The 27,412-nt window shown below is 45.5% G+C and overlaps 1 protein-coding gene and 1 long non-coding RNA gene across 2 annotated transcripts in view; one reads left to right on the top strand and one right to left on the bottom strand.

The window, feature by feature from the left end:
• Positions 1 to 11,975: 11,975 nt before the first annotated feature.
• Positions 11,976 to 13,388, bottom strand: LOC122387641. The gene is made up of 2 exons (XR_006257647.1): positions 13,348 to 13,388; positions 11,976 to 12,431 (listed from the first exon to the last, which is right to left on the bottom strand). It is a non-coding gene; the product is annotated as an uncharacterized LOC122387641 (long non-coding RNA).
• Positions 13,389 to 13,931: 543 nt separating this feature from the next.
• The window catches only part of LOC122387642 (dolichyldiphosphatase 1-like), a 139,767-nt gene continuing 126,286 nt past the window's right edge, over positions 13,932 to 27,412 (top strand). The window contains exon 1 of the mRNA XM_043378011.1: positions 13,932 to 14,198. Within this exon, the coding sequence (XP_043233946.1) occupies positions 14,141 to 14,198 (58 nt within the window). The 5' untranslated portion in view covers positions 13,932 to 14,140. The remainder of the gene's footprint in view (positions 14,199 to 27,412) is intronic.

Here is a 27,412-nt window from a genome sequence, read left to right on the forward strand (position 1 = left end):
AAAGTCAGAAGAAGAAAAGAGCAGATTATATGAAAAATATTATGAGCAGAAACGACTGACGAAGCTACTCATCAAGGAAGAAATAGCAAAGCATGAAAAGAAAGTGACTGACGAAATACGTTATAGTAGCTATAAAAGCAAGGCACTTTGGGGGAATATCAACAAACTCAGAGCAAAGCAAAAGGATAACAGTCAAGTTCACCTATTCACAGAAGCTGGACAAATGCTGCAAGGAGAAGAAGAAAAGGAAAACTTAGCAAGTGTCTGGAAGAAAATCTATCAAAGACATGAAAACAAGTTAGAAGAAGTGTGGAACGATAGGGCGAAGCTAACCTATACTGCAGATCTGGAGAAAAAGAAGCAGGACCAGATACAAATAAAAGGATATAGTTTCCCAATCACACTGAGAGAACATAGGTATGGATATGGCCATGAACAGTAGGAAGAGGATGAAGAAGATGAAAGATATACAAATAACTGAGGAAGAAGTCCCCAAATGTATAGGCAGGCTTAAGAACAAGTCAGCGGCAGGACCTGATCAACTCAAGCCAGAATTATACAAAGCTTTGATAAAAAATGAAAAATGCTTGACGATACTGACAGGCTGCTACCAAGAAGTCCTCGAGAGAAGTGACACGCCATCAGAATGGAAGATATCAAGGACGAAAATGATACCAAAGACGTCTAAGCCAACTGCCAAAGACTTGAGACCAATTGCTCTAACGAATGTATCATATAAGATCTACATGTCAATTCTAAAACAGCGACTAGAAGATCATCTAGAAAGCGCAGAGCAAAAGTTAGAGACACAAGCACGGTTTACAAGAGGAGGAAGGATAGAGGACAATCTTTTCCTATTACAGTACTGTGTGGAAGAAAGCTTTAAAATGAAGGCACCTCTGATTGTCACTTCAATTGATTACAGCAAGGCGTTTGATTCCATCGATAGAGCTAGGATGGTAGAGGTGCTCATGAAATATAAGATTCACCTAGTGACCTGGAAATCGCTGTCAACCTGGAATCGGGGTCGAGGAATCGATTAAGACCATTTACAAGCCAATCGGGCGGTAACTTTAGGCTGTAGAGCGTTCCCTGTCCTTTGACCTTGACCTTGACCTTGAAGGTCATGACCTAGTGACCTGGAAATCGCTGTCAACCTGGAATCGGGATCGAGGAATCGATTGAGACCATTTACAAGCCAATCGGACGGTAACTTAAGGCTGTAGAGCGTTCCCCGTCCTTTGACCTTGACCTTGACCTTGAAGGTCATGACCTAGTTACCTGGAAATTGCTGTCCACCTGGAATCGGGGTCGAGGAATCGATTGATGCCATTTACAAGCCAATCGGGCGGTAACTTTAGGCTGTGGAGCGTTCCCCTTCATAGACCTTGTATTCGCGAATCTGCTGTTAATGAAAATGACCTTGAAGGTCATGACCTAGTGACCTAGAAATCGCTGTCAACCTGGAATCGGGGTCGGGGAATCGATTGAGACCATTTACAAGCCAATCGGACGGTAACTTTAGGCTGTAGAGCGTTCCCCGTCCTTTGACCTTGACCTTGAAGGTCATGACCTAGTGACCTGCAAATTGCTGTCAACCTGGAATCGGGGTCGAGGAATCGATTGATGCCATTTACAAGCCAATCGGGCGGTAACTTTAGGCTGTAGAGCGTTCCCCTTCATTGACCTTGTATTCGCGAATCTGCTGTTAATGAAAATGATTGAAGGTCATGACCTAGTGACCTAGAAATCACTGTAAACCTGGAATCGGGGTCGGGGAATCGATTGAGACCATTTACAAGCCAATCAGACGGTACCTTTAGGCTGTAGAGCGTTCCCCGTCCTTTGACCTTGACCTTGACCTTGAAGGTCATGACCTAGTGACCTGGAAATCGCTGTCAACCTGGAATCGGGGTCGAGGAATCGATTGCGACCATTTACATGCCAATCGGACGGTAACTTTAGGCTGTAGAGCGTTCCCCGTCCTTTGACCTTGACCTTGACCTTGAAGGTCATGACCTAGTGACCTGGAAATCGCCGTCAACCTGGGATCGGGGTCGAAGAATCGATTGCGACCATTTACAAGCCAATCGGACGGTAACTTTAGGCTGTAGAGCGTTCCCTGTCCTTTACCTTGACCTTGACCTTGAAGGTCATGACCTAGTGACCTGGAAATCGCTGTCAACCTGGAATCGGGATCGATGAATCGATTGAGACCATTTACAAGCCAATCGGACGGTAACTTAAGGCTGTAGAGCGTTCCCCGTCCTTTGACCTTGACCTTGACCTTGAAGGTCATGACCTAGTGACCTGGAAATCGCTGTCAACCTGGAATCGGGGTCAAGGAATCAATTGAGACCATTTAAAAGCCAATCGGACGGTAACTTTAGGCTGTAGAGCGTTCCCCGTCCTTTGACCTTGACCTTGACCTTGAAGGTCATGACCTAGTTACCTGGAAATTGCTGTCCACCTGGAATCGGGGTCGAGGAATCGATTGATGCCATTTACAAGCCAATCGGGCGGTAACTTTAGGCTGTGGAGCGTTCCCCTTCATAGACCTTGTATTCGCGAATCTGCTGTTAATGAAAATGACCTTGAAGGTCATGACCTAGTGACCTAGAAATCGCTGTCAACCTGGAATCGGGGTCGGGGAATCGATTGAGACCATTTACATGCCAATCGGACGGTAACTTTAGGCTGTAGAGCGTTCCCCGTCCTTTGACCTTGACCTTGACCTTGAAGGTCATGACCTAGTGACCTGCAAATTGCTGTCAACCTGGAATCGGGGTCGAGGAATCGATTGATGCCATTTACAAGCCAATCGGGCGGTAACTTTAGGCTGTAGAGCGTTCCCCTTCATTGACCTTGTATTCGCGAATCTGCTGTTAATGAAAATGACCTTGAAGGTCATGACCTAGTGACCTAGAAATCGCTGTCAACCTGGAATCGGGGTCGGGGAATCGATTGAGACCATTTACAAGCCAATCGGACGGTACCTTTAGGCTGTAGAGCGTTCCCCGTCCTTTGACCTTGACCTTGACCTTGAAGGTCATGACCTAGTGACCTGGAAATCGCTGTCAACCTGGAATCGGGGTCAAAGAATCGATTGAGACCATTTACAAGGCAATCAGACGGTAACTTTAGGCTGTAACACTGGCGGATCCAGGGGGGGGGGCCACCGGGGCCATGGCCCCCCCCAAAAGCCTGAAAGGGGGGCCAACATATCTTTTGGCCCCCCCCAAAACGCTTGGAGAAAAATTAATGTGAGAAGGTTGCGTAGTAGATACCTACTAGAATCAGCAGCGTGATTCAATAGCGTAGAGAAAGTCAGGGGCGCGGGAACTACTTTCAGACTGGGGGAGCACACCATAATAGAGATCAACCTAGGGTCCCCCCAAATCTAGTTTTCTCACCGGTTTTAGGCCACTTATTTTTCATCCCTTGGCTTTTTCAACAAAAAAAAGAAACAGTTGCAAAAAAGGACGATGTTCCGTTTGAAAGTTGTGGGGGCACCGCCCCCACTGGCGGATTCAAGGGGGCCACCGGGGCCATGGGCCCAAAAAGCCTGAAAGAGGGGGCCAACATATCTTTTGGCCCCCCAAAACGCTCGAAGAAAAATTAATGTGAGAAGGTTGTGTAGTAGATACTTACTAGAATCAGCAGCGTGATTCAATAGCGTAGAGAAACCCAGGGGCGCGGGAACTACTTTTAGACGGGTGGGGGGGGGGGGGTGGGGGGAGGTCACACCATGATAGAGATCAACCTAGGATCCCCCAAATAAAGTTTTCTCGCCGGTTTTAGGCCACTTATTTTTCATCCCTTGGCTTTTTCAACAAAAAAAGAAAACATTTGCAAAAAGGAGCGGTATTCTGTCTGAAAGTTGTGGGGGCACCACCCGCACGGCCCCAGAGTTGGGGGGGGGGGGGGGGCAAGCTGCCACCACTGCCCCCTCCCCCCGGTTCCCGCGCCTATGGAGAAACTACCGGGTTTACTAGCTTCCTTCATAAAGTGTCGTCATGTCTTATCGTCACCCGAGAAGGTCTTATTGCATAAATATCGATTGAGCTGTCAAGTTAACAAACTTGCTGTGGCAGCCTGACCTGACATGACCCGGCAACTTTTCATTCACGGAATATGCGCAATAATTTTTTTAGGAAAACTCACTGAGTTTTCGTTGAAAAAAAAACTTGTTTTGTTTCGTAATTGTACAAGAAGCATATGAGGGACCTTTTTGTCCCTTCCTGCGAAACGGTAAAAGACTTATTTCGGTCACAGCTCAGGCCAATCTCTAAGGGTCAGTCGGGTCACTTATTTCTTAAAAGGGTCCTTACGGCATCCAAGGACCAATTCCGGCTTTTGAGTGCGCCACATCAGCATTTGATGCTACGACAGATGTCGAAATCTGAATATATGTTACAGGCCGTATGAAAATTCGGTCCGTTTCCAAACGGCCTGGCCCAGTCAGGCCATATGAAACTACCTGAAAACACCGGCCGTTTGCAAACTATGACCTGAAATATCAGACCGTTTGAAAACGACCTAGTTAGTTTCGGCCTAGCGGAGCCAGGGGGGCCACGGGGTCATGCCCCCAAGCCTGAAAGGGGAACAACATATATTTTTTGTCCCCAAAAACACTTAACAAAAATGAATGTGAGAAGGGCGTAGTAGGTAGAGAGAAAATACCGTATCATTAAAAATCTGTGAGCTTGATAAAAGTGTTGGTCTTGTCTTCACCCAAGAAGTTCTTATTGCACACTTTAACCATGGATGAAAGAACCTTCATCCCCTGGTTCTCCTTCATCCATGCTTTAACTCTCGATCGACGTGTGAAGTTATCGTGTAAGGTATCATGAAGCCGATCGCGACGAAACTTTAGTACCCTCATGGTGACAAAGTCTGAAAATTTCATGACCCTGACCCAAGTGAACTTTGACTTGTGGCCTATTTCTCGAGACTGTTTGGCCATGTTGGAGGCCATGTTTGGCCGGAATAGCGATTCGGCGTATGTCGGCTCACATTATCCGCGCTTTTCGTGGTTTAAAACGCTCAAACATGTGATATGATGTTGCTCCCACGCATTAGGGCGGATGCCAATGTCACCTTACGGTCAAGTCAGGTCATTGACCTTTGATGACCTCGGTACACTTTTCCGAGTTTAACATGTTTCTAGGATAGTTTCGTTTAGCTGATTTTGAATTTAGCATTTTGCAGCCATTTGAACATTTACGAAGTAGTTTTGATGCCTTCGTATCATGTTACGTAGCTGCCAGTGGTAGTGGACACCTGCTACACGGACGCCCATAAGTACTCCTATTGGTTGATCTGACCTGACCTGCCCCGACATGGTCTAAACGCATGAAGACATTATCTATGATCCAAACTAACATGAAATTTGTGATCAGCACAAAAAAAACGTATTACAGCCTTACTTTAGGAGGTTCTGACCAGGGGCGGCGGATTCGGGGGGGCAGGGGGGGGCAGCTGCCCCCCCCTGGCAAACTCGTGGGGGGGGCAAAAGTATCTTTTTGCCCCCCCCCCCATAATTTGTGACAAAGCTTAGACAAGAAACCATATACCTGATTATTCTGTTCGATCATCTGAAGATGTAACCAGATGCCTATATACTTTATCATACGCTGCCTTTCTTAAACGGCAAGCGTTCGCGTTCAACTGAAGTTTTCCTCTCTTCAACCTAGTTTTGGAAGCATTATAAGCGTCAACGTGACGCAGCGGCAACCCAGGCCTTCAGTGACCGCTTACAGGGGCGACGGATACGGGGTGGCAGAGGAGGCACCGTCCCCTAAAAAACTTTTGGAGGAGGGGCAAACGTACATTCTTGCCCCTCCATAATTTGTGCCCTACACATGAGGAAAATTTTCATAACCTGATATTGCAGCTATGCGCTCCTACGGTTTGTTCAACGGTGCCTTTTGAATATGTGTAAATGCTAACCATTTCCGCTTTATATCATTTTTTGTCTTTTCAGATTCGATTTAGAGATATTTGAAGTGTGCGAGAGACGCAACTCATACCTTCAGTGGTCGTTTGCCGCTAATTTGTACCTACATAAATGCCAAATCGCAAGCGAGCGGAGAGGGAAGGGCTAGCCATTCGCTTACGGGTACCTAGTTAGGACTGATGAGCGCTCATAATAAGCCATTCCCCTGATTTTTTTTTTGTCTAGCGCAAGAGTTTCCAGCGCATAAAATGGTAAATGTCGAGGTCGTACACATTGACCACATTGACCAATGCACGGTATGACACCCAAAGGTCAGTCATCAGAGATCTGCTTTGGGCATTCGGAGGCTTGTGTGGGGCGAGTGTAAAAACTGGATGTTCACAGTTCAGTATCCGCTTTATTTCAGTTTTCACTATTAAAAAAGTAAAAATTAATGTTGGAAACTTTTGAGGGTTAGGGCACTGATCATTAGTGGGCCCCCTGTGTCTAAAGGCTGGCTATAGAATGAAGAGCATCAAACACGAACAGTAGCGGCGGAACACCTTCAATTAAGGGGGGGGGGGGGGTTACTGCCGACTTTTGGACCCATTCTTTCCATACAACTCCCATAGGGCTAACGTTAAAATGCCAAAATCAAAGGGGATCACGGTGCCCCGGTGCCCTCCCCGTTCCGCCGCCTATGAACACGAAAGCAAAATCTAAGGCATTTTGGAAAAATGAGTATGCCCCGCAGCGTCCGATAAAGTTACCACCTTCCAGTGGGTCAAGCCAACGGGGCCCAAGTCTATAATGGCACTTAACGATAGCACTAACCTTGTCTCACTTTTCTTGAAGTCTGTTCCGAATGGTTTCGGCCACAGACTGGCTGCACTGAGGTCGTTTGGCATGTGCAACTGTAATTAAAGCCACCTGAGGCGCCCTGACACCAGGCTGAAGCTGGGTAGGAAATGCTTCGTCTTTGCAGATATCACTGGCCGCTGATTCTCGAGTGCCTAAAACGGTAGATGTCGTGGCAAAATTTGGCGTGATAATTTGGACCTTACCGCAGTCAGCGCACCCTAAAGCCCTAATAAAGAAACGCCCCACCCAGAGCTTCTGGATTCTCGTTCCAGTCCACCGTTCCTTCACCCCAGCCCGCCGCCGCGCTCCCTCGCCTCAGCCCTCCGTTCCCAACTTGACGAGCGTTTGGGCCTTAGTTAAGCCTTGCTGTAGGCTTACTGTATAAACCCATCGAGACAGCCCGTCTCGGTGAGCTTAGTTGGCGAACTACTGCCTTGGGGAGGGTTTCTGACGGATCGCTGTCCCAATAGGTTTAGATGCGACCGACTGTCTCTGAATGTTTAAGCGGTCTCCTCCCGCTGTGAGCTAGTTTCAGTTGATATCTGTCTCAGAAATACTTTTTAAAGGAAATCGAACGTAAAATGAACAGAGGAAATGGTAACGAGTTACCTCATTGAAGAATAGCGCTCGCCTACTTAAAAAGGTTTGGCACCGTTCTTCAACATCTGATATGCGATCGGGTTATGGCACAAATTTCCCATTGGAGCTTTTTTCTAATACAGCAATACGAAAAGCGTTACGTCGTCCACTGGCGGATCCAGGGAGCGGGCATTTAAAGCAAATGTTTACTCCCCCTCCCCCTGGCCCCTGCATTGCCAGAAATAGACAAAACGTATCTTATGTTTCCTAATAATAACACTTTTATCGGATTTTTTTTTTGCTATATACTGTTCAGCAGTATATAGGAAGGAATCGAAATCCGAGGAGTTTTTGGAGTTTGGACACTTTTTGGGGGGGGGGGGTATGTCCTCTACAGCGTCGAAAACGCCTTTCTGGATCCGCCTATGACATCATCTCGACTGGGATCTTGCCCCCCCACGCCAAAATCGAATCCGCCGCCACTGGTTCTGACAGGTCCTGATTTTCCCGTCTTTTGGGTCTGTGACCTGACCTGGGCGGTGTTTCACGGCACGCTGCCAGCCGCTGCCAGCGCTGATGGCACTTTTGGTTTCAATGGAGACATCAACAAGCCTATACCCACAACACTACCGAAGGCTGACCTTAGCTCGCGGAATGCGCTGTCAGCGGCTGTCAGCACGACCGTGAAACACCGCCCTGGAAGGTCAACCAATGACCAAGGACCTTAAAATCGGGTATCATCGGCTTCGTCTCGTCACTCACGGGCAACACTCCTGTTTTTTTCCGCGAGCTCTAGCTTAATCAGGGGCCGAACGGCAGGGGTCCAACCGACACCTCCCAGCCCGCGAAGGCTGCGCCACGCACCGACCCGGAGCAGGCTAATTGGTCGACAAAAGCAATTTGAAGTGTTTTCAAAGTAATATTTAGGCTCGGGTTGGGTGGGCTACCATTTCTTTTTTATTTTTAGTTTAAAAAAATATCGTTTCAGGGCTGTGACGAAAAAATAAGTGTCCTAAATCCGATGAGAAAACAGGATTTGGGGGTACCCTAGCCCGCGCCCTGGTGTGGGTCTGAGCCACCTTCGCCCTGGTGGGGGGGCCAAAATGACCCCCCCCGTCTAACTCGAAAACGAAGAGGGCTAGGAAGACGCGGAAAAAAGCAAACGAAAGCCCATAACAAGTACGTTCGAAAGTATTTCGGTCATTTTTTCGCTAAGGTCAATATTGAGGTCGCTAGAGGTCATCATAGGTCAAATTTCAGTGTTTTCGGTGTTGCCGGACATATTCCGCTGTAGCTCGGAAACTAGAAGAGCTAGAGAGCCGCGGAAAAAAGCAATCGATAGCTCTTTTCAAGCTCTTTCGCCAAGGTTCGTCAGATTTGACCTCAGCTCAACGGTTTGGCCTACAGAGGTCATGCAAGGTCAACTTGGCAAATTTCGTTGAAAATGTTTTTAACTATAGCATGCATTCACGAGAAAATAGAGAAACGATTCATGCACCATCGTGCTTGGCTCGTCGAGACGCGTCGAATGATATATAGTTTGACCTCGAAAGGTCATTTTGAAAATTTGACCTCAGGTCAAGGTCATGACCTTACCGAAATAGGTCATGCTGCATATCATTCGATCCGCATTGACGAGACAAACACGATAAACGTCGAACGGAGTCTCTATCTCTATTCAATAACAAGTAAGTGCAGAAAAACCGCTGGTGACCTCTGGTGACCAGGGAGATGACCTAGCGTGACCTCAGCGAGGTCACAAGCAAATGGTTTCACATGGGCTGTGATTTGCTGACCCAAGACACTTCAATAACGAAATATAGGAACAATCACGCCCGATTTAGCTGAAAAACAACTACTTTTCGATTCTCCCATTGACTTATAATGGGGAGCAGCGATGACCTGACCTGACCTTAGGTCACATTTATAAAAAATCCGAGATAGCCATTTTGTAGAGCTGGGTGACATCTTCAAGTACTGTAAATTTTACATCGATCGGATAAAAGCTGTGCCTTTGAGAGAGCTTTGAACTTTTTTAGAGGTGGTGTCAGTTTTGGTGACCTTGTGACCTGACCTGACCTGACCCGAACCCCCCAAAAAAGGACATGATGTAAAAATGTTGAATAAACAGCTATACAAAGTTTCAGGGCGCTAACTCAAGTGGTTTCTGAGTTATCGCTGAAAAACCACAGGGGGGGGCCAAAATGGCCCCCCCCCACCAGGGCGAAGGCTAGGTTTGGTTACTTGCAGGAGTTGGCCCCCCCCCCAAAACGCAAGTCTGGATCCGCCAGTGGGCTGTAAAGCGTTCCCCGTCCTTTTACCTGGACCTTGACCTTGAAGGTCATGACCTAGTGACCTGAAAATTGCTGTCAACCTGGAATCGGGGTCGAGGAATCAATTGATGCCTTTTACAAGCCAATCGGGCGGTAACTTTAGGCTGTAGAGCGTTCCCCTTCATTGACCTTGTATTCGCGAATCTGCTGTTAATGAAAATGACCTTGAAGGTCATGACCTAGTGACTTAGAAATCGCTGTCAACCTGGAATCGGGGTCGGGGAATCGATTGAGACCATTTACAAGCCAATCGGACGGTAACTTTAGGCTGTAGAACGTTCCCCGTCCTTTGATCTTGACCTTGAAGGTCATGACCTAGTGACCTGGAAATCGCTGTCAACCTGGAATCGGGGTCGAGGAATCGATTGAGACCATTTACAAGCCAATCGGACGGTAACTTTGGGCTGTAGAGCGTTCTCCGTCCTTTGACCTTGACTTTGACCTTGAAGGTCATGACCTAGTGACCTGGAAATCGCTGTCAACCTGCAATAAGGAACGAGGAATCGAATGATGGCATTTTCATCAAAATCGGTTCGCTGGTTCTTGAGTTATTGCGTTCCCCGTCCGAATATCGAATTTTTAGTTTGATATTCGCGAATATCAATCTGCTGCTGAATTGATGGACATGCATTTAGTCTCACCCGTAGCGCCCATTTGGCCTAATGCTACCAAATGTTACTGGAATATTGGCTAGTAAAGTAATCTTGATTGGCTACCCCTGAGCTCTGTTCGCCCGCTGCTGTCAAAACAGCTTCCCCAACAGCCCACTAGGTGGCTACTGTGTTGAAGAGATAGGACTGTGCTGTTGACCAATGAGAGGCCGAGAAACGCACGCAGGCTGCTGACGTAGGCTGCCGTGCGCTTACTATGGGCAACCACAAAAGTGAGATATTTCTTCTTTTAATGGGGCTACAAATTGATCTAAAACGCAGACAAAAAAGTTACCGGCACTACAAAACCACTGCCACCATCCATACGCTGGCTGATGGACGAGATTGTTGCCTAGCAACGGAGACCACGTGAATTTGTCCAATAGGAGCTCGAGTCGCGCCAGCAGTGTGTGACGTAGGCTGCTGTTATAACCGCAGAGTTCGTGCGGTCGCTGTGGGCCAACCGCAGCGAAGGCGCGGCCGTTGGGCGCGCCCCGCGCCGCTGTCACACGTGCGCCAAACAAGCTGAGCAATGTCCCTTTTGATTGTCGCTTAGCAGTGGAGACCACGGTTACGACGTACTTTTGGCGTACTTTTGTCTGCAGCCCCATCCGTTAGCTGCGTAGGTTTCATGAAAGTAATTTTGGGTTTCATGGATCGACGCTAGTGACCTCTATATTGAACTTCATCAACGCGCTAGCGACATCTCGCAGGAGCCAAAAGGACTTGGCATTATGCAGTGAATCATTCAAACTTTGCAAATCATTGGCAACTTTGCCGAGAACATAGGTAGGCGGCGGAATGGGGAGGGCACCGGGGCACCGTGCCCCCTTTGATTTTGACATTTTCACATAAGCCCTATGGGCGTTGCATGGAAAGAATTTAGAATGGGACAAAAGGTCGGCAGTGCCCCCCCCTCCCCCTTCATTGAAGGTGTTCCGCCGCTACTGCCCGAGAACGCCGATGTTCCTTTCGCACCGGGCGTCGGTTCATCACAGGTGTTGGTAGGGCTCGAATGGCACAGTCAAACAGCATAGCCATTCTCCCTTAATAAGCACTAACCCCTAGCCCTCGCCACCGAGAAGAGGGGGTTCGGGTGTCGGCCTCGACGTTTCGTTTAATTGCTCGGAAGGCGCTGGTATAGAGATGAAAGCTGGCGCACTTGAACATTAAAGACGGATCTTCACACCGACCACATTATTAGGTCAGGTCAGGTTACTGACTTGGGACGTCGTAAGTGAACCTCTGCACGGCCCTAAAATGTCGCAATTTAGTCCGAAATGGCGAGGGGCGGGGAGGGCAGAGTCCATCTACCCTCCCCCAAAACGGCATCTGATGAAGAAAACCGATAGGTTCGGCGAGAATTAAAAATGCCCTAATTATTGCCGAGTCTAGGCAGTACCATGCCCACGATCACGACACCCATCTGTTCATATGCCCATCGGTGAATAGCGCGTGTCAGCCTGTGTCCGGCTGTTATTGCCTGCGGTTACAGGTGCGTCATCAACGTAACAAAGAGGTACGACGCTTGTGATATCTATCCTGAAGCACCATGAAATGTGACATCCGTAAAATGTACAGTAGAATAGTTAGTCATTGCCCATGTAGAACACATTTATGGTGAGTGGTGACATTTATTTCCAGATAACAAATTTAACGAGAAGGATAAGGCTATGGCCACTGGCCAGTAGCCTTATCCACATGGCCACATGCGAACAAAACAACGTCACACAACGAATCAATGCCAAAAAATTAAAGGCATTTGGCCACACTGCAGCGCTCGTCTGCGACGAGCGCCAGGCCTCCTGCTGGCAGGCCAGCGAGACGGGTTCCGAAACTCAGGGACCACAGCCCGGGTCGTCGAAACCATCAGGCAGGGCGAGGGAGGATGGAAGATGAGCGAGCATATCGGCGCGATAGGCTTCAGTCAGCTGAGTCAGCTGAGTTCAGCTGAGTGGGACCGAGGGCGTCCGTCCGTTGAAGACAGGTGGTCGACGGACTGCAAACAGCGTGCGGCGGTCTTCTCAAGGCTGTCCGATGGGCCGCTGGCCCTAAGCAGCGATAAATCACCTGCCAAGAAAACAAGGGATCAGAAAATTGACTCCCTCCTTTAAAGTCCAAAATGCTTTTTGCTCAAGCACCTCAGGGTCAGAGCCTCAGAGGAAGCAGTTATAGAGGCCTTCAGCAACCTCACCAAGCTATTCAGAGTGATAACAGGATGATGCCTCAGGTCTGAAGACTTTACCGGACAGCTGGCGGAAGGCATTTTCCAGCAAATGGACAAAGACCTGCAGTAAATGTTCTCATGAGCATGTGCCATATTTTTGTTTGGATTGATGAGAACTGATCATTCCATATGCAAACCAGTCCGTGCAAGGTTCTGAACAACTTTTTATAATTTCATCATTAAAAATCAACTTGAATATTAAAAATTGTGGCACATAAGTAGGCTTTCAAGCTTCACGGTCCGGGATACACATCACCAACAATCACCACATGTACGAGAGCTATGAATTCAGTGCCTTCTTGGGAATATATTCCTATATTTAAGATACAAAATTACGTGGATAGGTATGCCAAGATAAAACACAAGGCAATAACAATAATTTGAAGGAAGAAACAGCAAAAGTATCACCACACAGTACCTACTTATAATAAATAACTGTGAACATAAATTGGGAAATAAAATGACAATATTGAGTGGCCAAGTATTTTAATCCTTACAAGCTTCAGGGGACAGCAAATCTAATGAAGCAAAATATTGCATTTTAGCACACATATTCTGACACAATCAAACACTAAATTGAAATGCTCTTCTATGAAGTAGGTACTCCAAAACAAAAACAAAAACGCAGGTCAAATCGTTTACAAATAGAAAATGAACGTTCTATGCCTGCCACCTATGGCTGAACAAATAAACAGCATATAAAATTAAATACCTAACACAAAAAATAAATTTTCAAAACCGAATATAATCACAACATACCTATGTGAAACAATAAACACACAAAACAGTGCGGAGCGGAGAGCATTTGTTTATGTGCGCCACCAATGTCAGTACAGCATCATATATGTCTCTTTCACGTAGCACGTAGCTTGCAGTGATGACGTCATGTCCCGTGACGTAAATCGACCGCCGACGTCATAAGTCTGCTGATAAATAAACGGGGTGCGAACAGGGCCCTGTTTCACCGGTGATAGCAGCAAGCTACTATCAAATTGCGCGAGCTGACGTAATGTGATGACGTCATACTGCTGACGTAAGGGGCAATTCTGGCGCACGATTGCCGCAATATTGTTTTACGTCATCAACTAAATGTTCGAAGTTTACGTCCAAATTTTCCCTAAACCCAACTTCTTTTAAATACATCATATTAAAAAAATATATAATAAAAAGAAATATACTATAATGACTGCGTAAACTCTTACTATTAGTCTCATACGTCACTTAATGCGGCGCCCAAGGTCGCGGCCATCGTGCGCCGGAACTGCCCATAACGTCAGCAGTATGGCGTCATGACATGACGTCAGCTCGCGAAACGTGATAGCAGCTTGCTGCTATCACCGGTGAAACAGGGCCCAGAGCTCTGGTTTATATCAGGGTATATTGAGTGTTTATATAGCCTTGCCCTGGATCAAGGCTATGTAAACCCCCTGGATGCGCCCTATAGCCTTGGATGCGCCTTCCACATTATAGAGTTCAGTGGGGTATATAGATAGGTAAATGGGCGATATATCATTATCATTTTTTTATAGCAATACGGTGTGAGCTTCAAGGCATGGATGACAGGCAAGAATGGCGCGATTTTGCGCTTACCCATGTGGAATATCTGTCTGGTAAGTTTCAACATAGTATTTTAGCTTCAATTTTGACTTGTCGTTTTCAGCTTATCTACATGTTCAGATTGAAAGATGAAATTTAGCATACGTTGCTTTAATGGTCCCTGCAACACCAAATAATTACCAGGGATTCCGGATAATTACCTATCCCTCATTTTCTGGATGTCTAACGCAAGGTTAAGGTTACCTAGGTACCTAATGCTCCAGTGAGAAAGGTAGCAGTATGGTGTATCCCTTGGTTTCAGTTGGGCAAACTAGACCTTTGGAATCAAAATATGGAGGCATCAAAAGATTGATTCCTTTTGGGCATAAATGCAGACCATTTCTAACTTACCAACCACATAAAAATAAGAGAGTGTTTCAAGAAGGAGCATGCCTGATCTTGAACAGAAATGCTTGAACCATCTCCTAAGCAAAATAATATTGCTCCTATCATAACAATTTGAATTCTATAGGTAGTGAAAGGCAATCAAGGAATTGATTCACTTTAAACAGATAATCATAATATTGATTCCCCATCAGCTGGCTAATCATTATTTTGATTCACAGGTAATGTTAACAGATAGGCAACAATGACTTGCAAGAATACAGCATTTATCTTGCTATTATTCTCATTTAATGGTATCCTCAGCACCACAACTGATACCTATAGCACTGTTGTACTTCACCTTCACTACATTTGATAACAATTCACAATTTTTAAATGTCAAGAATACAAAAACTGAAGCAACAGGTAAAAACCATTTAAATAATATAAAAGCACTACAACAATGATAATTAGGGGTTTAAAAATTTTATTTTGCCATTTTACACAAATACTGATTGGTTAGTATGTGATTCATGATACAAAAATAACATAGTGTGATTTCCTCATAACAGCTTTTACGTGATGGACAGTGGCTCTGTCTTTTTCCCATTCACAAGGCCAAAGGGACAATTTCTTAGCTTTGAGGTAACACTTTTTGCAAACCTACCACATTTTTCTACCTTTTAAAAGAAAAATCTCACCGTCATGGGCCTTTTTTCAACCGTAACGATTCATTTGAAGTCAAAAGTGTACCCAAATGAATCAAAAAATTGATTCCATGCCCATATTTGGTCATGGCTCCTCCCACCAGAATCAAATTATTGATGCCTCCATATTTTGATTCCAAAAGTCTAGTTTGCCCAACTGGTTTGGGTTGGTGGTACTTGGGTGGTACATTCCAGGCCCTGTTTCACTGGTCACAGCAGCACGCTGCTAACACAGTGGCGCGGGAACTTCTTCTAGACTGGGGGGGGGGGGGCTGAACCATAATAGAGATCAACCTAGGGTACCCCCAAATCTAGTTTTCTCACCGGTTTTAGGCCACTTATTTTCAGACCTTTGCCTTTTCAATGAAAAAAAACGAAAATATTTGCAAAAAAGTGAGGTATTCCGTCTCAGCTGAGTGGCAACCTGGAATCAAGGTTTTAATCTGCCAAATGAGTTGCCGAGCCAGTGAAAGAGGTGGATTTTTCACACATGCTTTCTTCCTTTGTGACCCACAACACCTAATTTAGGGAGGACAAGCTGCCCCAATGGTTCCTGGCCTCATGAAAAGTTGTGGGGCACCGTCCCCACGGCCCCAGAGTTGTGGGGGCAGACTTCCCCCACTGCCCCTCCCCCGGTTTCCGCGCCTATGTATGAATCTATGAAATTATGTTGGTAGATTTCCGATTTCGATTCCTCCAGCTGGGGGGGGCTCAAATACATTACGCGCCCCCCAGCCGAAAAGTTGGAGGGGCTCAGCCCCCCTAGCCCCCCCGGTTCCTGCGCCACTGTGCTAACAAATTGGGCGAGCTGACGTAATGTGATGACGTCACACTATTGACGTTTTGTGTAATCCGTGAGCTTTTTCATAGCTGCGTTTGGAACAGAGTTGCTGTCTCATTGGTTGCGTTTGATACATTTGTTTGATTGCATGGCCGTGAAGATTTTAGCAGCAATATTTGATGACATCACACAGATTGGCGATGTCATGGTTTGTTGATGTTTCCATGGAAACCCAATTTGACATGTGGGGCATTCCACGATAGATCGACCAAAATTTTATCAGATTTACACCCGACCATTTTTGATTTTGATGAAATCTTGTCTACAGGGTTCTCTTATGCCCTGAAGTCAATGGTGACAACGCCAGACCCCTACGGTCAGCGGTTTAGGAGATATAGCCCCGGGCATTTTGACGAGGTCACTCTGCAGAGTGATTTTTGAAGTGCTATATCTCCTAAAGGAATGAAGGAAATGCATTAAACCTTTGCATCGTTGTGATCGTGGTGAAATGGGCAATTAATTGGCCATCTCGAATTTTCAAAAAAAATGATTTTGATTTTTAGCTGTGACGTCATCAATTTTTAAACTTTCTGGCTACCCCCCTAGTACATTAAAATTTGCCATTATTTTTGCTCAGAAATATAGATCGGTCAATGTTCTTTTGACTGTCAAAAAATAAAAATGGTAATCTTTCTATAAATATTTTATTTTATTTTTTGAAAACAACTCTGTAATATGAAATTTGCATACATTTGCTCTGAAACGACAAATAGGTGCAGCTGGCACGGACAGTGGAAGGACTGGATTTATAAAACACCTAAATAATATTTTCTTGAATATTTTTCGCAACTGGAATAAAGCGTAAGATATTTTAAGCGTAAGGTATCATCTCTTAGAGTTCACGAACTCTCAACGGATGAGGGTCGTGTCGTGAGCATGCATGCTCGGACGAAACGTTCCAAGTAAAAAGTGTGTTTGTGTGGCCGTGATCTCGTTCCTGTCTTGGTGCTTTGCCGTCTGTTATTGCAACTGCAATAGAAATGCACTCCGTTGTTTATGGCTTTTATTGCATCCAGCGTTGAAAATGATGATTCGCTGATGAAATACCTAGTCACATTACACCACCTTTTGCCTTCCTGAAACTACCAATTATTTTGTTCGTTTATAATTAGTCGGTTCGTAAATATGCTTTGCAAATCGACTGTCGGTTGGTCATTTGAGCTACGTTGATAAACAAGGCAGCTGTGGCAGCTCAAAAGTATGTATAATTTTGCCATTATATTGACTCCTGTGCAAGTAATATTAACCCGCGCGGGGCTGGGGTCTCCAGCCGAACGCGCGGGGCTGGGGGGGGGGTAAATTTTACCCCCCCTGTTATCTCCCGAACTAATGGTCCGATTTGGAAAATTTAAACGCCAATCGAAAGCTCTCATCACGAACTACTAAAAACATGTACTTAATTTAAAGTTTGAGGTCAAGGTCAAGGTCAGGTCAAGGGTACAAATTGCAAGTTTCTACAGTATCGGCCTTGCACCGTAGTTGCCGAAGAATGGAGTCATGGAGTGAGACTGATCGCCCAAAACGTGTTCTTAGGCTACCAAGACAATATTTGTTGCATACAATATCATTCAGAGGTCAAGGTCAAGGTCAGGTCAGGTCAGGTCAGGTCACCAAAAAACAAAATATAGAAAAGGGCATGTGCGACACATGTTTTATGGGTCATTTTACACATAGAATTCAATAGGCACACTCAATAAGTGATATGGACCACCTCTGGATGAATTTCAGGTCGAGGTCAGGTCAAGGTCAGGTCAAGTGAGGTCAAATTTTGAAGTTGGTTTTTAAGGCCTAAAAAGGTGTCTATCTGATGCAGTTTTTCACGGCGAATCGAATGGTGCTATTTTTGTTTCCGTACGAGGTCTAGAACTTCCAAAAAAGTCATTTTTCAAAAATTTTGTGTGTCGTGACGTCATAAAATTTTGAATAACTCCCACATTTTTGAACCGATTCTTCTAAAATTTGGTATGTAGGTGCACATAGACCACTTCTCTGACATATATTCCGGTTTTTTTCGATAGACTCAAAATTTTGGATTTTATAATGATTTTCCCAAAAAAATCAGTTTTTTGAAGAAAAAATTAGGCCAAAATCCAAAATTTTCAAAAACCCGAGATAGCCATTTGATAGACAAAGTAAAATTACGTATATCCTTTTTTGTTACGTCTTGATTCCTTTAAAAATGAAGATGTTAGCGGCGTTTGAACTTTTGCCGTTTTTGAGGCGAAAATGGCGAACATGACGTCACTAAAACGTCAATTTCTCAAAAATTTTCCGACGGATTTCGCTCAAATTTTGAGGGAACGTGTCAAATTGATGTAAGAAAAGGTACTGAAAGTTTGGCGGCGCTGCGCGCCGCCGTTTTTGAGATATCGCAAAAATTCGCGAGGGGGGGGGGGTAAAATTTACCCCCCCAGCCCCGCGCGGGTTAAAGTTCTTTTTTTTGTTATCAAAAGTGAAGTTAAAGAGAAGAATATTATATGCCGAAACCCAGATAACCTCTTTTTGGAAGTAACTGGTCCTCGCAGATGTGTCTTATATTGCTTAATAACCCGATTCTGTGAATCAGAGTTTGTAGTGCGATTTTCAAAAAATAAAATAAAATATTTGTAGAAAGATTACCATTTTTGTTTTTTCCCAGTAGGAAGGAAATTGACGGAACTTTATTTCTGAGCAAAAATAATGGCAAATTTTAATGTACTAGGGGGTAGCCAGAAAGTTTAAAAATTGATGACGTCACAGCTAAAAATCAAAATCATTTTTTTGAAAATCCGAGATGGCCAATTAATTGCTCATTTCACCACGATCACAACGATGCAAAGGTTTAATGCATTTCCTTCATTCCTTTAGGAGATATAGCACTTCAAAAATCACTCTGCAGAGTGACCTCGTCAAAATGCCCGGGGCTATATCTCCAAAACCGCTGACCGTAGGGGTCTAACGTTGTCACCATTGACTTCAGGGCATAAGAGAACCCTATAGACAAGATTTCATCAAAATCAAAAATGGTCGGGTGTTAGGCCTTGGTCGATCTATCGTGGAATGCCCCATGTGTAATAGCAGCGTGCTGCTATCACAGGTGAAACAGGGGCCCTGTTTCACCGGTGATAGGTATCAAATTGCGTGAGCTGACGTAATGTGATGAGGTCACACTTGTTATGACGTTTCGTGTAATACGTGAGCTGCGTTTAGAACAGAGTTGCTGTCGTTTTGAATGCGTTTTATAACATTTGTTTGATCGCACGGCCATGAAGATGTTAGCAGCAATATTTGATGACATCACACAGATTGAGGGCGTCATGGTTTGTTGATGTTTCCATAGGAACCCAATTTGACATGTGTAATAGCAGAGTGCTGCTATCACCGGTGAAACAGGGCCAGGAGCTCTGTTTGCACCCCATTTATTTATCAACAGGCTGCGAGCATGCTGCTACTTCTTGGCTCCTCATTGGTCGAATTCAAGTGGTCTATTCGTTAGATCAATGAGAGGCTAAGAAGCGCCAGCAATAACTTCCTTATATGGGGAAAACCGACAGCACGCTGATATAAAAACAGCGACCGAACAGGGTCAGGGCCCCGGAAGTTGTTGAGTATTGGCACTGTAAACTGGGGTGACTTTGCATCACTTTTGACCGTTATGGTACCTACACTATCTCTATATCACTTGATACTTCACTCTTGAAAATGTTTCATCATACCAATTACATAATTAGGGGAAGCGGGGGGAGCACCGCCACCTTAAAGGGACCCTCCCACCTTCAAAAAAGTTTATGAATTGGCATGAAAGTGATGTCGCTCGGTTCAGAAAGAGCGAAAACGAATATCTACCGAATTTCACCGAAAAATATTCACCGGTTTTCAAGATATTAGACTTTTACTTTTGTTAACTTTTTTGGGATCTCCGCTGTTTCTAGCGACTTTAGTTATTTTAGAAGTGCGGCGTTTGCGGCAGATGTTGCGCGCAAATAGCATATACCACCGCGTGCTACAAAACGTTTTAGTCAAACATTTAAAAATCGTTAGATATTTGCGCTGACGTCACACATTCAGAGGGATATTCCTAAGCATTAGCCCCTCTGAATCAAAATGCTGCAATTTTGAAATTCAATATTTCCGATTTAAGGCATTTCTCGATGTTGTGAGTGCCGAAACCGGAAATTGTGAGCCAGGGACCCCATTTTGGCTATCTCAACTCAAATCTAATGTTAAGGTGGGAGGGTCCCTTTAAGCACTTCTGCTCACCGAGCTGATATGCGTAGTAAAAACGAAGCTTTTTTGCATTCATGTGAAAGTAGGAATGTTTTCCTACATGTTGGCATAGTTTCCAGCGCTCCATTATAAAATTTCGCTACTTTACAGACGTCGAAAGCAAGTCCTGCATTTTTCGTCCTCCAAAAAATGTGCGGGTAGCACCGCCACTGATGGCGATGTTATCCACAGATCGGCCTTACGGTGACAGCCACCCTTCGAAGCGTTACTGCTGTCAGAAATAGTAACTCAAACTCATATAAGACACACAAGAGTTGGTTGTTAGTTTGTCACAGATCAGACTGTTTGTTGCGGACAATATGCATACAAAGCATGACAAATTCACGTTTATTTCGAAACATCCAGTGAAGTCAAACGTGAGGTTAAAAAACAGACGACGTTTGCGGCCTAACTAAAGCTCTTCTCCGAGCTGAGTGAATCATCATTGCGGCTTTATCCATTTTGCCACCCCTTGGGGTAGCACCGCCGAGCATGGCGGTGTTACCCCACTCACAGTCATGGACCGACAACGCCCCGACAGCAAAACAAGCCGGGACGCGATTCTTCTGTAATTCCTTTCTCAACAAAGAGCACTTCATGCCCTCAAATTTAACGTAAAAATCAAGGCATTTTGACTTGAAATGACCACTTACTTGCTGCTCAAACATGCCAAATGATTACAACGATGCACAGTGGGGATTTTTCCGATCTAGCACGTATTTATTCGTAGAGGGCAAACCATAGGTAGAATTGTAGCCAGATTGTGCACATATGTTGGCTGGTGTGTCCTGGTGAGAATTTTACCTTGTAAATGTGCATAATCAACATAGTATAGGGGGTTCAATTGGACCCCCGCTCAGCCGTTTGGCCCCTGATCAAGCTAGAGCTTCGCGGAAGAGTCAAGCGTGCTGCCTATGACGAAATGAGGCCGAATATATCCAATTTCAAAGTCCAAGGTCATAAGCTGACTTTCCAAGTCAGTTTAATGACCCAACTAAAGTTGGGAAATCGAGACCTCTTGAAACTTCGCAAAGTTAGGGTGTTACGGGGTATTTTGGGGTGCTGATCACGAATTTCATGTTAGTTTTGATCACAGACGATGTCTTTATGCATTTAGGCCAGGTCGGGTCAGGTCAGGGTAGATCAACTAGTAGGCGTCCTGCCGGCCATCCATAGAAGTGTCACCTACTACTGATAGCTTCGTAGCATGGAACGAAGGCACCAGAACTACTTCGTAAATATTCAAATGGCTGCTAAAATCGAAATCAGCACCAAAAACTACCCTAGAAACAAGTAAAACTCGAAAAAGTGAACCAAGGTCATCAAAAGGTCAATGACCTTGACTTGACCTTCACGTGACTTTGCCACCCACCATTATGCATGGCACCAACATCATTTCACATATTTGAACGTTTAAAACCACAAAAATACTGGAAACCGCGGATAATGTGAGCTGGCATACGCCGAATCGCGATTCCGGCCAAACATGGTCTCGAGAAATATGCCACAGGTCAAAGGTCAGTTGGGTCAGAGTCATGAAATTTTTAGGTTAGATGTAATATTGATGATCTCGAGGGCACCGAAAGTTTCGGCGCGATCGGCCGCTTTTTGCGCGAGTAATTTGCGGAAAACCATGGGGTTTTATCCGACCCCTTCCCCCTCCCCCTCCCCACAAGTGCGATGGTTAATAAGGTTACGGTATGTATAATTTACGCTTGTCATCCTATTCCTAATGAATGTGTCTCAGAAAATATGCATCATATAAATCACGAAGTAAAATTATTCGCCTATGTCCGGAACATACCTATATCGTGCTGTTTGCCCTAGCGCTCCTCAAGTGGGGTGTTAAGATACTCTAGTGTGAATAATAACCGCAGGTTGTTTGAAAAGACACATATTTGAACGTTTAAAACCACAAAAATACTGGAAACCGCGGATAATGTGAGCTGGCATACGCCGAATCGCGATTCCGGCCAAACATGGTCTCGAGAAATATGCCACAGGTCAAAGGTCAGTTGGGTCAGAGTCATGAAATTTTTAGGTTAGATGTAATATTGATGATCTCGAGGGCACCGAAAGTTTCGGCGCGATCGGCCGCTTTTTGCGCGAGTAATTTGCGGAAAACCATGGGGTTTTATCCGACCCCTTCCCCCTCCCCCTCCCCACAAGTGCGATGGTTAATAAGGTTACGGTATGTATAATTTACGCTTGTCATCCTATTCCTAATGAATGTGTCTCAGAAAATATGCATCATATAAATCACGAAGTAAAATTATTCGCCTATGTCCGGAACATACCTATATCGTGCTGTTTGCCCTAGCGCTCCTCAAGTGGGGTGTTAAGATACTCTAGTGTGAATAACCGCAGGTTGTTTGAAAAGACAAACACTATTCGTTAGAATTGTGTTTTTCTATTGAAAAACAACCGGAGCGGTCCTTCTCCGGGCTATGTTTTGCAAGTCTGGCCGCGAATTGGGGCAACTTGACCGGGGCCTAAACGTGCATTGCGATTTTCGTAAAAAGTTCAGTGTATGGGCTCCCGGAGGCGATCTACCTGATGGCACCGGTCGCTACTCGCTTAAAACCTCGTGGCACGTGGCACGTGCGATTCCATTTTTCCCATAGTAAGTCAATGGGGGTTTGGGACACTTTTTGCGCGATCGCGAATAGCGGGAAAACGAGCCAAGAAGGAGGTGGTTTTCTTCCCAGCATTTTATGGCAAACACGTTCAGGTACACGCTAGTGTGCTCCGTATACCCCTCAGAACTTCGTAACGTGTCTTTGCACGAGGTCAAAGTTGAACTTTTTTCGCTCCCCATGTTAAGTCAATGGGCGTTTTTGCAGAGACTTTTTCATTCGCTCATTGTACAAAATTATATGATACGATTTTGTTTAAACTTTCAGGACTTGTTGAGAAAAGACCATAGAACATGTTGTTATGCTTCTTTAAGCTGTGCAAATTCGTTTGTTGTCTTTAGGCTTCTTTAAAAATGAAAAATTTTAACATGGAAAGTCAATGGGAGCGTCTTTGGTGCTTAATAACTTTGTACCTTGAAGACATATTCAAGTGAAAAGTTGATATTTTATACAACTTTTGATGCTCTTTCCAATGATATATACAACTTTATTGCACGTGGTGCCGTTTTTGAGAAATATAGTAAAAAAGCACGACATTACCGAGATTTGAGCTCAGACCTATATCGTTACGGTGTCAGGCGGACACGAGGACAGGTGGCGCCGCCGCCGCCCGCATAGCGGCGGGAATGTGAACTAACCTGTTTACCATCTATGGTATGGTACCATCGGGGGACCGGCCGCCGTCGGCACCATTTCGGGACTTTGCATCGCAATAAAAGGCTTATTTACAATTGAAAATGGACTAGCGAGAGTCGTTATGGAATCAGAATTTGATGCTGTACAAAACTAGGCGCCTATTTTCATTGTGATGGCATCACAGACTACACCGCTAACCCCAATAAAGCAGATTTATGTCGCGTCATCGATGATTACATATAATGTTTCTTTGATATATATGTAGTCGGGTCTTTCAGCTGCGTTCCTCCCCTCCCTCGCCGCGCCGGCGGGTCGGCCATCCGCGCCCTGCCGCCCGCCGGCTGCTGGCCGGTCAGCTGGCCGGTCAGCTGGTCGCCCGCGGCTGTCGGTGCAGTGCGGGATGCCTACTTGCGGGGGGCCGTCGTGGCGGCGGCCCGGGTGGACTGGGCGAGCAGTGAGTTGGGGAGCGCTGCGCTGTCGGTGCTCTAGTTTGCATTGCGTTCGCATGATACGGCTTGAGCCAATACAGAGTGAACTGATTGAGCTGAGCAAGTCTTTATATACATTGAAAAGTAAAGCACTTTTTACTGCATCTACGGTGAGATGCTAGATAAAATTTATGGTCTACCTAATGGTACCCATTACTTAACAATTAAGTGAATCATTTCGTCGCTAAACTCTCGTAAATTCGTATGTCCGCCTCACTATGGAGTTTGGACCGTAACGTATGGTCTTTGCTCAGACAGTATACGAACAGGTGACGGGGATACCTCCCATAGAAGGATGCGACACGATTTTACTGCTAAATAGCGGCCGGCCGCCGTGGGGACGTTTTTGTACGACTTATATCTCGGCAACCACTGGGCTGATACACGTGCGGTTTTTTGTGTTGGGTAGCTTTTTTCCTTCTTTCACATAGTGTGCTACTCTCGATGCATATGGGTGACCCCTAACGCACGTTCCACGTGCAAAGCCAAGAGGTGCCTGTTTTGTAATAAGTGCAATAGCTCGCGGTAATTACTGGGCCGATTGCGCTAAAACTTGGCATGGAGGTAGACACATTCCAGGCGATGCATTTCCACGTGTCTTGGTAGGTAACCGCAGGTTGTTTGAAAAGACAAACACTATTCGTTAGAATTGTGTTTTTCTATTGAAAAACAACCGGAGCGGTCCTTCTCCGGGCTATGTTTTGCATGTCTGGCAGCGAATCGAGACAAGTTGAGCCTCTCCTAAACGAATCGCTCAATCTTCGTAAAAATTTCAGGGTATGGGCTCCCGCAGGCGAGCTACCTGATGGCACCGGTCGCTACTCGCTTTAAACCTCGTGGCACGTGGCACGTGCGATTTCATTTTCCCCATGTTAAGTCAATGGGGTTTTGGACACTTTTTTGCGCGATCGCCAATAGCGGGGAAAACGAGCCAAGAAGCAGGTGGTTTTCTTCCTAGAATTTTATGGCAAACACGTTTGGGTACACGCTAGTGTGCGCCGTACTATACCCCTCAGAATTTCGTAACGTGTCTTTGCACGAGGTCAAAGTTGAACTTTTTTCGCTCCCCATGTTAATTAAGTCAATGGGCGTTTTTGCAGAGACATTTTCATTCGTTCATTGTACAAAATTATATGATACGATTTTGTTTAAACTTTCAGAACTTGTTGAGAAAAGACCATAGAACATGTTGTTATGTTTCGTTAAGCTGTCAGAATTCGTTTGTTGTCTTTAGGCTTCTTTACAAATGAAAAAATTTAACATGGAAAGTCAATGGGAGCGTCTTTGTTGCTTAATAACTTTTTACATTTGAGATATATTTAAGTGAAAAGTTGATAGGTTATACAACTTTTGATGCTCTTTCCAATGATATATAGAACGTTATTGCACGTCGTGCCGTTTTTGAGGAATTAAGTAAAAAAGCACGACATTACCGAGATTTGAGCTCAAACCTATATATGGTCTTGACTCAGACAGTATACGAACAGGTGACGGGGATACCTCCCATAGAAGGATGCGACACGAATTTAATGCTGAATATTAGCGGCCGGCAGCCGTGAGGACGTTTTTGTACGACCTATCTCCGCAACCGCTGGACCGATACACTTGCGGTTTTTTGTATGGGGTTGCGTATACCCTTCCGGAGAAGTATTTTACTATGGACGAAGCATGCGGGTGACCCCTACTGCACGTGACACGTGTAAAACGGAGAGGGGTCACTTTTGTTGTGATGACAATAACACGGTAATTACTGGTGAGATTCTGCTGAAACTACATACACAAGGATGTAGGCACCCGCCGGACCATGCCTTTCCATGTGCTACGGCTGGGGTGCAACTGCACGTGCGCACGTGCAGGGTGACGCTTCCAGATCTCGAGAACGGCCGGGCCGATTGTGCTTAGATTTGGCACACCGCTAGAGACCGCGCAGTATGGTGCCTTCCACAGGTCAGCTGGGCCCCAAGTTGCACGTGCGCACGTGCAGGGTGACGTTTCCAGATCTCAGGAACGGCTTGGCCGATTGCATTCAAGTTCGGCACACCTTTAGAGACTGGTTAGTAGGGTGCTGTGCACAAGTCAGTTAGTATGTATATTCATGTGTCACGGTTGGGGTGCAACTGCACGTGCGCACTTGTAGGGGTCGCTTCCGGATCTTGAAAACGGCTGGGCCGATTGAGCTTAAATTCGGTACACCGCTAGAGACCGGCAACTAGAGTGCCGTGCACAAGTCAGTTGGGACCCAGCTTGCACGTGCGCACGTGAAGGGTGCCGCTTCAATATCTCGAAAATGGCCGGGCCGATTGCACTCAAATTTTGCACACCGCTAGAGTGGTTAGTAGAGTGTCCTGTTCGTCAGTTCGTAGCACACCCACTCCGGTCTGCACGTGCCAATCTCATCCTCTCGTTTGGCGGCGGGTAACCGCAGGTTGTTTCTTCATTAGACAAACACCATTCGTTAGAATTGTGCTTTTCTATTGAAAAAAACAACCGGAGCAGTCCTTCACCGGGCTATGTTTTGCATGGTTGGCCGCGAATCGAAATGTGTTTGTGATTGCAGTAGAAGACTCGAACAGGGAACAATCGGCGAGTTTGCTACCAAAACACATTAACCTCCGCCCGAGTGGGGCGAAGGTGTTTTTAGCCACACCTATTAGCTTTTTTGCGTTTGTTAAGAAAATCACTACGCGCATTGTTATAAAGCTTTGTATGATAGATCAATTTCAGCGGCATGGTTGGACCTCTATGTAGGCACACACCGGCGAGAACGGCTGCGCCAATTGCGCTTAAATCTTCATCCATGCGGCTGCATACAGAAGAGGTGGCACTCCGGCGCAACATGCTTTCAGGCGTTTGACACTTCTGCGTCATCTAGCGAGTAAAACGGAATGTTTGGCTAAAATGCCAGACGCATTTACCATACTCGATAATCGTCCTCAAAAGCTCCAGTCTCGTGCGAGTCATCAGTTCTAAAGAGATAGTGGTTTTCCCGGATCCCTCATTACTCCGCCATTTATTTAGGCGGTTATATACAATAGAGCCGGCATTGCGGCACAGCATACATTCAGGCGTTTGACGCTTCTGCCATCTAGCGAGTAAAAAGGAATGTAAGGTGTTTTCGACTGATATACAGATCCGTTGAAGCATCAATCTTAAACTTGATATTCGGCACAATTCAATGACTCTGATTCGAATGGTGACGTCGACGGCGACCGTGACGTCACCATTGCGTCAATATTGATTAACCCTCGCCGGCAGAGGGGCAGCACCCGCCTCTTCCCATAGGGTTTTTCGTGATAGCTCGGGACACGCCGGAGACAAAAGTGCTGAAACTTGGAATACCTAACCTATGAT

This window comes from Amphibalanus amphitrite, unplaced genomic scaffold (genome assembly GCF_019059575.1).
Source record: "Amphibalanus amphitrite isolate SeventyFive unplaced genomic scaffold, NRLGWU_Aamphi_draft 000293F_arrow, whole genome shotgun sequence".
NCBI lineage: Eukaryota > Metazoa > Arthropoda > Thecostraca > Balanomorpha > Balanidae > Amphibalanus > Amphibalanus amphitrite.